Source organism: Aythya marila (assembly GCF_965140915.1).
Source record: "Aythya marila genome assembly, chromosome: 33".
Taxonomy (NCBI): domain Eukaryota; kingdom Metazoa; phylum Chordata; class Aves; order Anseriformes; family Anatidae; genus Aythya; species Aythya marila.
In genome coordinates, this window is record NC_139074.1 from 136363 (window position 1) to 153919 (window position 17557).

General features: G+C 54.8%; 2 protein-coding genes across 2 annotated transcripts; both read left to right on the forward strand.

Moving 5' to 3' along the window:
• Nucleotides 1-423: 423 nt before the first annotated feature.
• Nucleotides 424-1347, forward strand: LOC309889232 (olfactory receptor 14C36-like; the record flags this gene model as incomplete). Its single annotated transcript, XM_082781993.1, has 1 exon — nt 424-1347. One exon carries the CDS (start codon nt 424-426, stop codon nt 1345-1347), a length of 924 nt encoding a protein of 307 aa, XP_082638119.1.
• Nucleotides 1348-10366: 9019 nt separating this feature from the next.
• Nucleotides 10367-16535, forward strand: LOC309889205 (butyrophilin subfamily 1 member A1-like). Its single transcript, XM_082781963.1, has 14 exons — nt 10367-10532; nt 11407-12160; nt 12290-12394; nt 13216-13236; nt 13352-13372; nt 13470-13490; nt 13600-13620; nt 13843-13863; nt 14380-14400; nt 14510-14530; nt 14976-14996; nt 15104-15124; nt 15279-15311; nt 15489-16535. Exons 2-14 carry the CDS (start codon nt 12085-12087, stop codon nt 16076-16078), a joined length of 993 nt encoding a protein of 330 aa, XP_082638089.1. The 5' UTR covers nt 10367-10532; nt 11407-12084; the 3' UTR covers nt 16079-16535.
• The last annotated feature ends 1022 nt before the right edge of the window (nt 16536-17557 follow it).

Below are 17557 nucleotides of genomic sequence, written 5' to 3' on the forward strand. Positions count from 1 at the left end.
GCTGCAGGTCTGTGAGAAACCTCAAAAAAATCTCTTCACACACCTCAGCCTACAGACAGTACCAACATCACCTTTGTTATTTCTTGAGGAATTATTTGACCTTCTCCTCATGTACTGCAACAGGGAGATGTCCCTGGCCAGTGCACTTCTCAGATCACTCCAGGTTTCCTCCTACCTGTTGTTGTAGACCAGCACTGACTGTTGCAGAGCCTACAGCAGAGACCCTGCTGGTTGTGGCACCCTCAGCGCACAAACCAGACAAATGTCAAAGAGTTGCAGAAAGCTCTTCCTGAAATGAATGAGACAATGTTTTGCTTTGTGGGTTGTTTGCTGAGATATGCAGTGGATTGTAGTCAAAGAAGTCCTTAAATTTTGCACTGTCATTCCTTTGTTTTGTCAGGCTCCCTTGCCCAGAGGCAGTAAATGTGTAACAGCAGCTCCATCACCGATTTCCTCTTCCTGGCATTTGCAGACACACGGGAGCTGCAGCTCTTACAATTCTGGCTCTTCCTGGGCATCTACCTGGCTGCCCTCCTGGGCAACGGACTCATCCTCACTGCCATAGCCTGTGACCACCGCCTCCACACCCCCATGTACTTCTTCCTCCTCAACCTTGCACTCCTCGACTTGGGAGGCATCTCCGCATCTGTTCCCAAAGCCATGGACAATTTTCTCTGGGGCAAGAGGACCATTTCCTATGCAGGATGTGCTGCACAGATCTTTCTGCTACTTTTTTTCTTTTTAGCAGAGTTTTCTCTTCTTACCATCATGGCCTATGACCGCTACGTTGCCATCTGCAAGCCCCTGCACTATGGGACCCTCTTGGGTAGCAGAGCCTGTGCCCAGATGGCAGCAGCTGCCTGGGGCAATGGTTTTCTTCACGCTGTGCTGCACACTGCCAATACTTTTTCAATACCTTTCAAACAAAGCAATGCCCGGGATCCCTTCTGTGAAATCCCCCAGATCCTCAAGCTCTCCTGCTCAGACTCCTACATAAGGGAAGCTGTGATGTTTGTACTTTTTACTTTTCTCCTGCTGGGGTGTTTTGTTTTCATTGCTCTGTCCTATGTGCAGGTTTTCAGAGCTGTGCTGAGGATCCCCTCCCAGCAGGGACGGCACAAAGCCTTTTCCACGTGCCTCCCTCACCTGGCTGTGGTCTTCCTGTTTCTCAGCACAGTCATATTTGCCCACCTGAAGCCCCCTTCAGTCTTTTCCCCTTCCCTGGACCTTGTGCTGGCAGTTCTGTACTCGGTGGTGCCTCCAGCATTGAACCCCCTCATCTACAGCATGAGGAACCAGGAGCTCAAGGATGTAATGTGGAAACTGATGGCTGGGTGTATTTCATAAGCCATAAGTTCACTGCATTTTTTGGACAATCACTCACAATGTTACTCATGATAGGCCAAACCTGATTTATATTCTTGTTGTTTTTTTTGTTTTTGTTTTTGTTTTTGTTTTTGTTTTTGTTTTCCAGTTTTATTAGAATTGTTGTTCATCATTAAACCTCATTATTCATTGTGCCTTGTGTACGTAAACCAATTTAAACCAATTGCAGTGACTCTCACTTGTTGAGGTGATTAGCTCCAGGGAAGAGGCATTCTGCAGAGGAGCGGGGGGGATCAAAGTGTGCAGGGGTTTCCCTTCAGGAGTGCCCCCTCTGTAGTAGGAAGGAAGCCTCTAGGGAGTGTAAACAACCAGGAGTGTTGTGCACAGAAGAGGCAAACAGGGCATGGGGTGCTGTGTTGGGTCTGTCTGAGCTGGAGTCACCTTTTCCCTGCAGCAGCCCACACAGTGCTGTGCTCTGCACTCGTAGCTGGAACAGCACTGATACCCACTCCAGTGTTGTGTCTATTGCTGTGTTATATATGGAGTGGTAATTCGTGTCAAGAAAATGGTTGATATTAATAAAGAAGCGGGAGATTTAGGAATGTGGCCATGGGGGTTGGAAAACCCCGTGATTGAGTTGATTCAGGAGACTTCATACAGTCTCTGGTGGCTCGGGGGTGCTGGAGGTGCAGCTGGAGCCTGGGGTGGGAGTGGGGAGTGCTGGGGCTGGGGCTGCCCTGGGCACGGGACACGGCCGGGATGGCTGAAAGGAACGGGGATCAAGGTGGGGATGGGGAGTGAGCTGCGGGGCTGCCCCACTCTGCACTGACGCTTGTGGGACAGGAACGGAAAGTCCTCCAACAATCCTTTTTTCATTCGGGTAATGTCTACAGTGCCACTGAGATATACTCTGCACAAGTGTCTGTTTTTACAGTTGCACTAAGAGCATTGCTCATAGCTGGACCGCTATTTTTTTGGTCCCACCTTGGAACAAGGCTGTATAATCCCAGTCATGGGATGTGTTCAGGGTCTAACATGGGCTGAGCAACTCTCCCCTCCGATCATGCATTACTTTCACTTTCCTTTTCAGAGCAACAAGCTGCAGAGCTCGGTGAGTGTCTCAGTGCTTGTGCTAATCGCTATGCCAAGGCACAATGTAAGGGGAGGGTGGGCAGCTGGGACAGAGCAGCCCAGGGCTGGCACCTCACCCTGCCCACACATACTGGGTACCAGCCATGGGCTGTGACGAGCTCTCCCCTCTCCTTCCAGCATGGAGAAGGTTTCTGATGTCTCATAATACAGGTAGCTGTGCATTGGGTTGCCCTCTCAGGTGCTTCTCCTGCCCCTGCTGGGGCATGTTGAGGAGCCAAGAGGTGCCCCATCTCCTGCCCCGTGGGACAGCTCCTGGCCCCAAGCTGGGGAAAGCCTGCCCAGGGCTGAGCTCTGCCCCTGATGGCCTGGCTCCTTCTGTCCCTGCAGTGAAATTGACCCTGGATCCGGACACCGCTCATCCCCGGCTTGTCCTGTCTCAGGACAAGAGCAGTGTGAGACGAGAAAGTGAACGGCAGCAGGTGCCTGACACACCAGAGAGATTTCACTATTGGTGCTGCGTGCTGGGCCTTGAAGGGTTCAGAGAGGGGAGGCACTGCTGGTTGGTGGAGGTGGAAGGAGAGCGGCTAAAGAATTCTTGGTGGGCTGTGGGGGTGGCCAGGGCTTCTATGGAGAGAAAGAAGTGGATCAACAGGAGCCCTGAAGAAGGGATCTGGGCTCTGCAGTATGATAAGGGGCAGCTCATGTCTCTCACCTGGAATCGCACCCCCTTGTCCCTGTCCCCTGTCCCCACAAGGATCTGAGTCTGTCTGGACTGCATCCAGAGGCAAGTGTCTTTTATCAATGCTGACAATGCAGTCCAGATCTTCACTTTCACAGCAGCCTCCTTCAATCGTGAGAGCATCCACCCCTGGTTCTGCATGGAGACACAGGGAATTCAGTTGTGCCTGAGGGACAGCACCCCCCAGATCCCGTCCACAGCCCTGGGGCACTCTAGCACGTCTCCAGACACTCCTGCATCACCTCTCCTTGACCCTGCAGGAGCAGCACAGGAATGAAGTGCAGTGGGGTCAAGGGCTCTCCTGTGTTCCTCCCTGCTGTTGGAGGAGGGCTGGGATGCTGCAAGCAGGGGCCAGGCCCCTTGCAGCCCCTGGGCTCTGCCCTGCACGCGGCTCCTGTGCTGGGGCAAAAGCCCTGCTGGCACCCACGGGTCTCACCCTGCCTCTGAGCCCCAGCGGGCAGCACAGGGGCTGCAGCAGCTCTCCACACTCCTCTCCCCTCTGCTTGCACTGCTTGCAGACCCCAGGGCAAGGGATGTGGTCACCATGTGCTGCTGGCCATTGCAGGCCACCTTTGCCTCCTAGTTTGGGGTTGATCTGTTCTCTGTGACTGGTGCTGAGCATGAGCAGCCTGTGGGGGCTCTTTGTTCCCTCCTCTGGAGCTCATTAAGGCCCAGCAGCAGCAGGACTGTGGCAAATAAAGTTTTGTGCAGGAAGATGGAGTCTGGCAGTGGTATTTCCTGGGTGCTTTGTGTCCTGAGGCCTTGCTGCCTGGGAAGGCGTCTTGCAGCAGACCGTCTCCTCACACGCCTTGCTCTGCAGAGCCTTCGCTGTCCTCGTAGCCCTCCCTTGGAGGCTCTCACACAGTTTCACGCTCTTCGTCTGCTGCGGTGCCCACAGCTGCACGCAGTGCTCGAGGCGAGGCCACAGCAGGCCAAGCAGTGCGGGACGATCCCTTCCCTTTTGGGTCCCATGCCATGGCCCCCACACACCCGCTCCTCTTGGTGAGACATCGTAGGAGTGTGTGAGCCTCTGCCCTGTCCCCAGAACACTGCAGAGACAACAGCGGGGCTTCTAAAGCATCTTTATTGTCTGAGATGGGGCCAACCAGTAGCCGCCAGTGCCGAGAGGTGTCCGTCTGGGGGTCCTAAGATGCTGCCTGGGGAAGGGGGGGACACACAGGGGGAGTGATGGGGTGATTTTCCCCTCGCCGATGGGGACGGGGATGGGGACACCGTTACCTGTGGGATAGTTGTCAGCAAGTGGCAGCAAGGAGCCAAGACCGCCGGCCTCCGGCTGCGGTACTGCGCCTCTCCACTCACTCCAGTCCTCCAGGAGAGGCTCCTGCAGGCTGATGTGCTGCACTGAGCACATGTAGGTGTCACCTGCCACAGAGGCCACCAGCAGGGACACCTGTGGCAGGACCCGGCAGCCCTCGCAACGTAGGCTGATGACTCGTAGGCAGAGCCAGCAGGGCCCCCTCCATGGCAGTTCAAAAGCTGCCCCTGGGGAGCGCAACAACCAGGAACGCAGTGATCCGGGAGGGCAAACAGGGCATGGCGCATCAGAAGGGAGTGGCAGGCAGTTCACGCAGTCAGGGTGAGCAGGGAGGGCAAAGCGTTCCCCCCTGGACCATACGAACAACTCCTCTAACGGCGGTCTACCGCTAGCTAGGCTGCAATGGTCTCCACCAGGCACAGTGCTCTCTCTAGCAAGTCTGTACTCACCCAGACTGACTGCCCGCTCAAAAATGCACCAGTTCAGGTCTCTGCGTGCAGGGAGCATCTGAGCCTCTTGCTGCCATCTGCAGGAGGCAGAGAGACTGTGTGTGCGTGAGGTGCAAGCAGGTGGATGACCTGGTCTGCCTGGTGGCAAAACTCAAGGAGGAGGTGGAGAGGTTGAGGGCTACCAGGGAGTGTGAGCAGGAGATAGAGTGGTGGGGAAACTCCCTGTGGGGCCTGAAGGAGAGGTACCGGGGTGAGACACCCCAAATGGGGGTGGACCCCCTCCCCTGTCGCTGATGGGCAGAGGGAGGGGACGTAGGATTTGAGGAGGAATGGAGACAGGTCCCTGCTCGACATTACGTGTGATGCCACCCCCAGCCAGCCCCGCCATCCAAAACAGGTTTGAGGCCCTGGAGCTTGAGAGACCAGTAGCTGAGGAAGAGGTAGAAAGTGTAGCCAGGAGGATGCCTACAGTGAGAAGGTCGACTCCACGCCTCAGGACTGCTATCCTCTTTTGATACTCCAGGCTGGCAGCGCTGACATTGAAGAGAGAAGCTTGAAGGCTAGCAAACGGGACGTTAGGGGACTGGGGCGGTTAGTGGATGAAGCGGGAGTTCAGGTGGAGCAGATCTCCACACTGCAGCCCATGGAAGAGTCACCAGTGGAGCAGGTGGATGGGGCCTGGAGGAGGCTGCAGCCCATGGAGAGCCCCCGCAGGAGCAGGACACAGGCCAGAGCCACAGCCCGTGGAGAGGAGCCCCCACAGGAGCAGGAGGTCTTGGGGGAGCTGCAACCCATGGGTTACCCAGACTGGAACAGTTTGCTCCTGACAGATGTACCCCATACTATAGACCCATACTGGGACAGTTGTTAGAGAGCCGCTGCCTGTGGGAAGCCTATGTAGGATCAGTTTGGGAAGGACGGCATCCCATGGGAGGAGTTGTTGACTCAGCTGAGGGTAGAAAGCCCTTACAGGGAGATCTGGACAGACTGGAGAGTTGGGCGATCTCCAACTGCATGAAGTTTAACAAGAGCAAGTGCCGGGTCCTGCACGTGGGACATGGCAACCCTGGCTATAAGTGCAGACTGGGGGATGAGACGCTGGAGAGCAGCCCTGCAGAGAGGGATCTGGGGGTTGTGGTTGACAGCAAGCTGAACATGAGCCAGCAGTGTGCCCTGGCAGCCAGGAGGGCCAACCGTATCCTAGGGTGCATCGAGCAAAGCATTACTAGTTGGTCGAGGGAGGTGATGTCCCACTCTACTCTGTGATCTGCAGCCTCACCTCGAGGACTCTGTGCAGTTCTGGGCACCACAGTACAAGAAGGACGTGAAACTATTGGAGAGTGTCCAGAGAAGGTACACAGAGATGGTGAAGGGCATAGAGGGGAAGACGTATGTCTTCAGCCTGATCTCTTTGTACTCTGGGATGAATCCCATCAGGCCCTATAGTCTTGTATGCATTCATCTGGAGCAGCAATTCCCACACAAATTCAGGGTTTCTTGGGACTTTATCGTTCCTGCAGTCACTGTCCTCCAGCTCAGGGCACCTGGAGTCCCATAGCCCAGCATCAGTGTTAAGGCAAAGAAAACAATAAACATCTCTGTGAATGACCCTATCTGACCATCCCCATCAAGTAACAGACCAATGCTTTCTCTCATCCTACTTTTGCTGTTAAGATAGTTAGTTTAAGGAAAAAAAAAAAAAAAAAAAAAAAAAAAGCATTTTATTTCCCCTCACAGTACTGTCCAGATTCAACTCAAATTTAGGTGTGGCCATATGAATTTTCTCCCTACAAAAGCAAGCAGTACCTCTGTAGTCCTTCCATAATGCCTGACCTCGCCTCCAGCAAACAGGAACTTTCCTTATCCACCTAAGCTCTAGAAGAAGGTCCCTGCCCATCTGAGCCAAACTTCTGCCACGGCTGCTTTACTGGAGCCGGGATCAGGGCTGGCACTTTGCCTTCAGCACCCTGGGCAAAGGGTGGCAGCTCTGGGCTCGGCACACAGCTGCACCCAGTTCCCTGCAACCTCCAATCCTGCTCAGCTCTTCACTGCCATCTCTCCACATTTTCCCATTGCTCACAGTTTGATTCCTCCTTGCATGCATGGAGATGAACCAGCTTAGCCAGTGGCTTTCCCTGGAGGTCTGGAGAGGCCCCTGCTGGGGACAAGCACCTCGTGCTTGCTAAAGGCAGTGGACAGGGCACCCAGCTGCGATGGGATGGTGGTGCCAGCCCTGCAGAGCTCCCCAGACATTGCCCTAGTGGCAGAGCTGCTCCAGGAAGGTTATTGCAGCCAGGAACTGGGCAAAGGTTGGGAAAGCTGGGCGGAGCCTTGTACTTTCTGCAGCTCTGCTGGGTGCTGTGAGGGGCATCTATCTTAGTGGGGCTCCCTTCATGAAGAACCCCTGGGGGGCCACCTGCCCCCTGGGGGACCTCTCTCTCAGATGGGGACAGCCTGGGGCTGTGGCTTCCCCAGCCACACCAACCATGTCAGGGGCCTCCTGACTTCCCTCATCACTCTGCTCCTCCTCCGCCTGGGCTCAGGTAGGATCCTGCGGGGCTCCTGGGGGCTCTCCCCCTGGGCCTGGCAGACGTGCTGCTGTTGGCCACGGGAGTGGCTGTGGGAAAGGGGGGACCTGAGCCCACAGCTTGGCCCTCGCTGGGTTTCACTTTCACTTGTGTTCTTTCACACAGTAGGGGTGCTGCCTTGGCTGCCCTTTCTGGCTCTTCTTCACCTGCCTGAATGCTGCAGAGAGGGCTCCCTCTCCCAGCACACCTCCTTCTCCTGCATGCCCTCCCTCTCCCTCTCCTGTTTCCCCGGTGGTTTCCCATGGCACACGGGGGGCGCAGCACACACCAACTCATGCACAGCTCGCCCTTTGTCACTCACTGATCCTAAATTTATGATGGCAAAATCTCACCGCCTCTCTGTGCCCTTCTCCATTGCCCAGCCCAGCTCAGAGTGGAGGGACCGGGACACACTCTCACTGCCACCGTGGGGCAGGATGTCGTGCTGCCCTTCCACTTGTCCCCTCAACACGATGCTCGCAGCTTGGTGGTCAGGTGGATCCGGGATGAGTTCTCTGAGACTGTGCACCACTACTACAATGGACAGGACCTGTACAGAGAGCAGATGGAGGCATAGAGGCATATGCCGGGAGGACAGAGTTGGTCAGAGATGGTCTCTCTGCTGGAAGCCTGGACTTGCGAATCACAGGGCTGAGAGCCTCTGATGATGGCCAGTACGTCTACACTGTGAGAGATGCTCATGCTTATTCTGAAGCCATTGTGGAGCTGGAGGTGTCAGATTAGTGGCTGGGGTGGTGCTGCCAGGGCAGAGTTTACGTGTCCTTTGAATGTTTCAGCTGTTTCACAGCATGAGGCATGCCCATGGATGTGGAGGTAATATCTGGGGAGAGAGCTCCCTGGATACTTTTGTCAGTTTTCACTGGTGTCCTTGAAGACAATAATCATAATACTGTGAGGGCACTGGGCACAGGCTGCTGAGCAGCACTTTCAACTGTGTCAGCAATGGGACCAAACAGCACACAGGGAGAATCACAGAGTCTTCTGAGCAGGCAGACGTCTGCTTTACTTTTGCTTTCTGTTCTGGGGGAGACCTGAGATGTCAGGAAGTCTCGAGGTTTCTTGAACCAGTACGGCTTGGTGCAGGAATGCTGCTTGGAGGTGCTGCAGCTCAGCACTTGCATTTTCTGTGTGATTTGGGGACACTGGCTCTGTGGAGCCCTGCTGTCTGTGTCCGGCACCAGCCGGGATGGTTTTGGGTGAGGGTGGGTCTGTGGAGTGCCCAGTCCCAGAGCCCCTTGGACCGTGACTGGTCTGGGCTGTGTCTGGCATGGCAGCAGATGGGATCTTTGCCTTGGAGCTGAATCACTCCCCAAGTGACTCCCCAGAGACATTTTTGTTGACCTTCTTTGAAACTTGGGCAATGTTTGACAGCTTAAATTTCAAGACCAAAGACCCTTGACATAGAATTTGGAGAGGTCTCAAGATGACTTTGATTGGGACAATCTCAAGATTGTCCCAATGCGCACTCTTTGATTCCTCCTTAGATGGGTGGAGATGAATGAGCCTAGAGAGAGGCTTTCCCTGGAGGTCTGGTGAGGCCCCTGCTAGGGACAAGCCCCTCGTGCTTGCTGAAAGCAGTGGACTGGGCATCCAGCTGCAATGGGATGGTGGTGCTGACGTGCAGAAAAGCCTATACAACCATAGGGTTGTAAAGTAGGTATACTTTATTGCATTGCACTGGGCGCACTCGGAATAGCTTCCCTCAAAAAGTGCGCTGTTACGTATTACGTGAGCTCTAATACATATTCATGATTTTCCCCTGTCCTGGTTTCAGTTAGGCTAGAGTTAATTTTCCTCCTAGTATCTGGTAGGGTGCTATGTTTTGGATTAGGATGAGAAGAGTGCTGATAACATGCCGGTGTTTTAATTGTTGCAGAGCAGTGCTTACACCAAGCCAAGGACATTTCAGCTTCTTGCTCTGTCCTGCCAACGGGCAGGCTGTGGGTGCAACAGGAGCTGGGAGGGGACATACCAAGGACAGCTGACCCCAAATGGCCAAAGGGGTATTCCATACCATCTGACGTCATGCTAAACAATCCATAGGGGTGGCTAGCCGGGGTGGGGAGGCCGGCTGCTCAGTGATAGGCTGGACATTGGTCAGTGGGTGCTGAGCATCTGCATTGTGCAACACTTGTTTGTACACACTGTTAGTTGTAGTACTATTATTATTCTTGTTGTTGTTATTATTATTTTCCTGTCTTAATAAACTGCTTTTATCTCAATCCACAGGCTTCACTTCACGGTTCTCTCCGTGATCCCAGAGATGGAGGGTGCAGAATAAGCGAATGGCTGTGTGGTGTTTAGCTGCCAGTCCGGTTAAAACACAACATCTACGAAAAGGCGGACCTCTTCAAGTACTCATTTCCATACACCCCTCCCTTAGCTCCTCCAGGTTGCGTCTGTGCAATGTAGCTTGGTGGTCGTGGGCAGGGTCTTTCAGGATGAAGGCAAAGAGGAAGAGGAGGTCAAACTTTTTACCTTTCTGGACTTTGACCTTCTCTTGGACAGTATTGAGGTTTTTCCTTAACTTTGCCTTGCTTCCTGCCAACAAGTTTTTTGTCCTTCCCTAACGACTTTTTGTCCTTCCCTCATCCGTTGGCTTTGAGCGATATCTTAATTTTTACATCTGCTTCTCGTAAGGTTCTCATCTCCATCCCCAATAATCAGGATATTTTACCATATATGTAGCTAAATATTAATTCAGATCAGGTTTAGCATCATCTGCATCTCAGTGCAAGGCATGCAGAACTCCCCAGACACTTGTCCCCACTGCTCCAGGGCCAGAGCTCCTCCTAGACGATTATTGCAACCAGGATGCAGGAAAAGGCTTGGGAAGTTGGGCGTAGCCCTGTGTTTCCTGCAGTACGTCTGGGTTCTGTGAGGGACCTCTCTCTTTTGGTGGGGTTCCCTTGGAGAAGAACACCTGGGGGACCGCCTGCCCCCTGAGGGACCTCCCTCTGAGATGGGGCTCCCCTGGGGCTGTGGCTGCCCCAGCCTCAATGGCCATGCCAGGGGCCTCCTGACTTCCCTCATCACTCTGCTCCTCCTCCGGCTGGTCTCAGGTAAGATCCTGCAGGGCTGCTGGGGGCTCTCCCACTTTGCCTGAGAGTCGTGCTGCTGTGGGGCAGGGGAGCAGCTGCGGGACAGGGGGGACCCGAAACACATCTCGCCGTGCTGGGTTTCACTTTCACTTTGGTTCTTTCACACAATACGGGCACTGCCTTGCCTGCCCTTTCTGTGTCTCCTTCACCTGCCCGAATTCTGCAGAGAGGGCTCCCACTCCCAGCACACCTCCTTCTCCTGCACGTCCTCCCTCGCCCTCTCCTGTTTCCCCGGTGGTTTCCCATGGGACACGGGGGACGCAGCACACAACAACACATGCATCAACTCACGTCCTTTGTCACTCACTGACCCTAAATTTACGATGGCAAAATCTTACCTCCTCTCTGTGCCCTTCTCCATTGCCCAGTGTGAGAAACATCTCAAATAATTTTCTTCAGACAGGATCTTCTCTGAAGCTATTTTATTTGCAACTGCAATGCTTCAGTCAATCAGGAGCACATTTCAGTAAACAAATCCTAACCTTTTATTCACTATTACCCGACACCTGATCACCTCCTCTGTTTCCTCATTGGATGAGTACTACAGGTTCACAAGCTACATGACACTCCTCTATGCCATATATGTGCAATTTTCTTTTTTTTTCAACCCTTTAATTTCTCCTTTCTTATGTTTTGAGAACATGTGATCTTTGTTTTCCGGTTCTCACACTGATCATCCTGTTTTTCTCAAGCTTCTACCTTATTTTGGAACAGTGAGGCCTTATACGGTCCACTTATTTCCTTAGCATTTCTCCTTATTATGACTACACAATTACCTTGGAATACAGAAAAATAATTCCCTACTGCAAAAACAAAACATTGTTTCTCACACCAGCCAAGCTCAGAGTGGAGGGACCAGGACACCCTGTTACTGCCACCGTGGGGCAGGATGTCGTGCTGCCCTGCCACTTGTCCCCTCAACGCGATGCTCACAGCTTGGAGGTCAGGTGGATCCGGGACCATATCTCTGAGACAGTGCACCACTACCGCAATGGAGACGACCTGTACAGGGAGCAGATGGGGGCATATACCGGGAGGACAGAGTTGGTCAGAGATGGTCTCTCTGCTGGAATCCTGGACTTGCGAATCACAGGGCTGAGACCCTCTGATGATGGCCAGTACATCTGCACTGTGGGAGATGCTCATGCTTATGACGAAGCCATTGTGGAGCTGGAGGTGTCAGGTTAGTGGCTGGAGTGATGCTGCCAGGGCAGAGTTTATGTGTCCTTTGAATGTTCCAGCTGTTTCACATCTTGAGGCATGCCCATGGATGTGGAGGTAATATTTGGGGAGAGAGCTCCCTGGAGAGTTTTGTCAGTTTTCACTGGTGTCCTTGAAGACAATAATCATAATATTGTGAGGGCACTGGGCACAGGCTGCTGAGCAGCACCTTCAGCTGTGTCAGCAATGGGACCAAACAGCACACAGGGAGAGCCGCAGAGTCTCCCAGACACATTCCCAGGACCAGGAGGGGCTCTTTGAAATCAAAGGCGCCGTCATCGTGACCGGGAGCATGGAGGGGCCCTTGTCCTGCGTGGTCAGGAGCAGCCGCCTCCACCAGGAGCGGGAATCATCCCTGCACATCGCAGGTACAAATGGCACAGCCAGAGTGAGGTGTTTCTGGCCCCTGCACTTGTCCTGACCCAGGAGAAGTCTGGGTCTTGCTTTTCCATCTGCAGGCATATAAACGCAGCCCTTTTCCTGGTGCCTTTTCTCAGCTCCCTTCTTCCACAACGCCCAGCCCTGGATGGTGGCTCTGGCTCTGGTCCTCGTGCTTTTGGCTGTCTCCATTGGCCTCGGTGTTTATCTCTTTCAAAAGCAAGGTAAGCTGGCAGCGCAGGGACGGAGCGGAGGGAGGTGTTCTGCAGGGACCCCCCTGGGTCTGGAGCAGGGCTGAGCCCTGGCCCAGGGAGGTGCGTAGGAGGAGGAAGGGAATGTTCTCCTGGGGATGCCAAAGGCCTTAGGATCGTCTTGGGTGGGAGGCCAGGGAGCATGGCTGCAGCGTGGGGCTGGTGGCAAGGCGCAGCCCCCCTCCACATGTTCCCACCCAGCAACCAAGCTGCTCTGCTCACCACCTCTTCCTCCGCCTTTGCTTTTCAGCGGCACAGAGCCGAGAGCTGGGTGAGTCCTTGCAGTCCCTGGGGAAGTGGTGTCTGTGCGGGAGGGCCTGGTCTGGGTGGGCTCTGGGGGCTTTTGTGCTGGTGGCTCGGGGGTGCTGGAGGAGCAGCTGGAGCCTGGGGAGGGAGTGGGGAGTGCTGGGGCTGCCCTGGGCACGGGACAAGGGACAGGTCCGGGATGGCTGAAAGGAATGGGGATCAAGGTGGAAATGGGGAGCGAGCTGAGAGGCTGCCCCACTCTGCACTGACACTTCTGGAACAGGGACGTCCTCCAACTGTCCCCATTCACTTCCGCTTATGTTTTGGTGGCACGGTGCAGAGAGCTGCACAAGTGTCTGTCCTTACAGCTCCACGTGCTCAAGCCTTGCTCAAAGCTTAGTCTTGCTCCCTGTTAGACTGGTCCCCCCCAGTCTGGGTGGAAGTTTGTCATTTCCCACTTTAAACCCTTTGTGGTCTTCAAATGGGATCAGCCCTGAGATGAAAAGCTGTAACCTCTGATCACTCATGCTTTTGTTTTCCTTTTCCAGTGAACAGAGATGCAAGGCTGGGTAAGTCTCCTTCCCCAAAGAGAAAGCATTTGGTGTCTTCCCAGAGGAGTAGCCATGGGATAAGAAGCTGCCTCTATGAACATGCAACACTTTTCTCTTTCTTTTTCTTTTACAGAGGAACTACCTGCAGAGATCGGTGAGTGTCCATCCCCAAACCCAAAGAATTTGGGGTCCAGACATGGGATGATCATTTTTCCCTTTGATCATGGATTCCTTATGCTTTTCTTTCCCAGAGGAAAAAGATGCAAGACTGGGTGAGTCTCCCACCTAATCTGAAGGATTCGACGTCCTTTGCTTTGCAGCAGCCATTTGATGAGAATCTCTCCTTCCTCCTCATGCACTGCTTTTCTCTTTCTTTTCCAGCGGAACTGGCTGCCAAAGTGGGTGAGTGTCCCTGAGCTTGGGCACGGTGCAGAGAGCTGCACAAGTGTCTGTCTTTACGGTTCCACCTATAAGACCATTAAACAAAGCTGGGCCACAATGACAATTTTCTTGGTCTCACCTCGGAACAAGGCAGTATTTTGCCAGTCATGGGATGCGTTCATGATCTACCATGGGCTGAGCAACACTCCCCTCTGATCATGCATTACTTTCTTTCCTTTTTAGAGGAACAAGCTGCAGAGCTGGGTGAGTGTCCCCATGCTTGCGCCCCAGGGTAACACCAAGGAGATGTGCAGGGAAGGGTTGGCAGCTGGGACAGAGAAGCCCAGAGCTGGCCCGTCACCCTGACAGGGGAGCGGGGAGTGCTGGGGCTGGGGCTGCCCTGGGCACGGGACACAGCTGGGATGGCTGAAAAGAATGGGGATCAAGGTGGGGACGGGGAGCGAGCTGAGGGGCTGCCCTGCTCTGTACTGACACTTCTGGGACAGGGACGTCGTCCAACTGTCCCCATGCACTTCCGCTTATGTTTTGGTGGCACGGTGCAGAGAGCTGCACAAGTGTCTGTCCTTAATGCTCCACGTGCACAAGCCTTGCTCAAAGCTGGGTCTTGCTCCCTGTTAGTCTGGTCCCTCCCAGTCCGAGAGCAAGACTGTCTGTGCCCATTCACCAGGGCAAAGAACTTTGGGGTCTAGCCATGGAATTAGTCATGGAATTTGAAGCGCTCCTCTGTGATCATGCATTGCTTTTGCTTTCCTTTTCCAGTGAGAAAAGACGCAGTGATCGGTAAGACTGCCTTAATAAACCCAAAGAGTTGGCACCTTTCCATGGCAGCAGCCATGGGCTGGGCAACTCCCCAATCTCATCATGCCTTGCTTTTCTCTTCCTTTTCCAGCGGAACAAGCTGCAGAGCTGGGTGAGTGTCACAGAGCTTGGACTCTAACATCTCCAAGACGAGGTTCAGAGGAGGGTGGGCAGCTGGGTTAGAGCAGCCCAGGGCTGGCCCCTCACCCTGCCCACACCCACCACTCTGCACCCACGTGCGAGCTGTGGGGCTGCCCCTCTCTGCACTGACACTTCTGGACAGGGACGTCCTCCACCCGTCCCTATTCACTTCCACTTGCGTTTTGGTGGCACGGTGCAGAGAGCTGCACAAGTGTCTGTCCTTAATGCTCCACGTGCACAAGCCTTGCTCAAAGCTGGGTCTTGCTCCCTGTTAGTCTGGTCCCTCCCAGTCCGAGAGCAAGACTTTCTGTGCCCATTCACCAGGTCAAAGAATTTTGGGGTCTAGCCATGGAATTAGTCATGGAATTTGAAGCACTCCTCTCTGATCATGCATTGCTTTTGCTTTTCTTTTCCAGTGAGAAAAGATGCAAGTATGGGTAAGACTACCTTAATAAACCCAAAGAGTTGGTACCTTTCCATGGCAGCAGCCATGGGCTGAGCAACTCCCCTCTCATCATGCCTTGCTTTTCTCTTCCTTTTCCAGCGGAACAAGCTGCAGAGCTGGGTGAGTGTCACAGAGCTTGGGCCCCAGGGTGCTAAGACAATGTGCAGGGGAGGGTGGGCAGCTGGGACAGAGCAGCCCAGGGCTGGCACCTCACCCTGCCCACACCCACTGGGCACCAGCCATGGCTGTGACCAGCTCTCCCCTCTCCTTACAGCATGGAGAAGGTGTCTGCTGCCTCAAAATAGAGGTAGGTGTGCACTGGGTTGCCCTCTGAGGTGCTTCTCCTGCCCTTGCTGGGGCATGTTCAGGAGCCCAGAGGTGCCCCATCTCCTGCCCCGTGGGGCAGCTCCTAGCCCCGAGCTGGGGAAAGCCTGCCCAGGGCTGAGCTCTGCCCCTGATGGCCTGGCTCCTTCTGTCCCTGCAGTGAAGGTGACCCTGGATCCACACACGGCTCATCCCATGCTTGTTGTGTCTCAGGACAACAGCAGTGTGAGATGGGAAGACATACCACCTCAGGTTCCTGACACACCAGAGAGATTTTATGAGAGTTTATGCGTGCTGGGCCGTGAGGAGTTCAGAGAGGGGAGGCACTGCTGGTTGGTGGAGGTGGAGGGAGAGCAGCTAAAGTATTCTTGGTGGGCTATGGGGGTGGCCAGGGCTTCTGTGGAGAGGAAGGGGAAGATCATCATGAGCCCTACAGCAGGGATCTGGGCTGTGGAGTACTATTATGAACATCTCAAGTCTCTCACATCACCTCCCACTGACTTGCCCCTGTCCCCTGTCCCCACGAGGATCTGGGTCTGTCTGGACTGTACCCAGCAGCAGGTGTCTTTTATCAATGCTGACAATGGGGTCGAGATCTTCACTTTCACAGCAGCCTCCTTCAATGGGGAGAGCATCCGCCCCTGGTTCATGATGCGGAAACGGGGAATTCAGCTGTGCCTGAGGGACAGCACCACCCAGACCCTGTCCCCAGCTCTGGGGACCTCCTGCCCTTCTCCAGATACTCCTTGAACACCTCTTGTTGGTCGTGCAGGAACAACACAGGAATGAGGGGCAGTGGGGACAGGGGCTGCCCCGTGTTCCTCCCTGCTGCTGGAGGAGGGCTGGGATGCTGCAAGCAGGGGCCAGGCCCCTTGCAGCCCCTGGGCTCTGCCCTGCACGTGGCTCCTGTGCTGGGGCACAAGCCCTGCTGGCACCCACGGCTCTCACCCTGCCTCTGAGCCCCAGCGGGCAGCACAGGGGCTGCAGCAGCTCTCCACACTCCTCTCCCCTCTGCTTGCACTGCTTGCAGACCCCAAGGCAAGGGATGTGGTCACCATATGCTGACGGCCATTGCAGTCTACCTTTGCCTCCTAGTTTGGTGTTGATCTGTTCTCTGTGACTGGTGCTGAGCATGAGCAGCCTGTGGGGGCTCTGTGTTCCCTCCTCTGGAGCACATCAAGGCCCAGCAGCAGCAGGACTGTGTCAAATAAAGTTTTGTACAGGAAGATGGAGTCTGGCAGTGGCATTTCTTGGTTGCTTTGTGTCCTGAGGCTTTGCTGCCTGGGAAGGCGTCTTGCAGCAGACCTGTTCTTGGTGTTGGTCCTGGGAGTCAGAGCCAGGAGCAATTTAAATTCCAGCTGCTCCCATTTCCCCAGCTGGAGCCTGGGACCCCCTTGTCCCATCTGGGTCATTGTGCTGCCCAGGGGGGCACCCAAAGGGCTTGCAGCCTCCCGTCACACAGGCTCTGCAGAGGCTGTCCCCACACTGGGGCATCTCTTGGAAGTCCTTCAAGCAGACAGAGCAGGTCTCCTCAGCCTAAAGCCCAAGATCACAGAATGACAGAATAGTCTGAGTTGGTAGGGACCCAATGGGACCATCGAGTCCATCTCAAGACTCCACAATGGCCAACCCAAAAATCAGACCCTCTCTCAAACAGCCTTCTGCAAACACTGCTTCAGCTGCAGCAGGCTCAGGGACATGGCTACGTCCCTTGGGAGCCTGTTCCAGTGCCTGAGCACCCTCTCAGGAAATAAATAGTTTCTGAACAGCTGGCCTGAGCCTCCCCTGAAGCAGCTCCATGCCATTTTCTCTGGCTCTGTCACTGGCCCCAGAGAGCAGAGACCAGCGCCTGCCCCTCCGCTCCCCTCATCAGGAAGCCGTGGGCCACCACAAGGCCTCCCCTGTGTCTCCTCTGCTATGGGCTCAACAAGCCAAGCGCCTTCAGCCGCTCCTCACACACCTTGCCCTGCAGAGCCTTCGCCGTCCTCGTAGCCCTCCCTTGGAGGCTCTTGCACAGTTTCACGCCCTTCGTCTGCTGCGGTGCCCACAGCTGCACGCAGTGCTTGCAACGAGGCTGCAGCAGGCCGAGCAGAGCGGGACGATCCCTTCCCTCGGCCGGCCAGCAGTGCCGTGCCTGAGGCACCCCAGGGTACACTTGGCCCTTTGGGCTGCCAGGGCCTGCTGCTGGCTCACATCCAACTTGCCATTGGCCACAACGCCCCAGGTCTT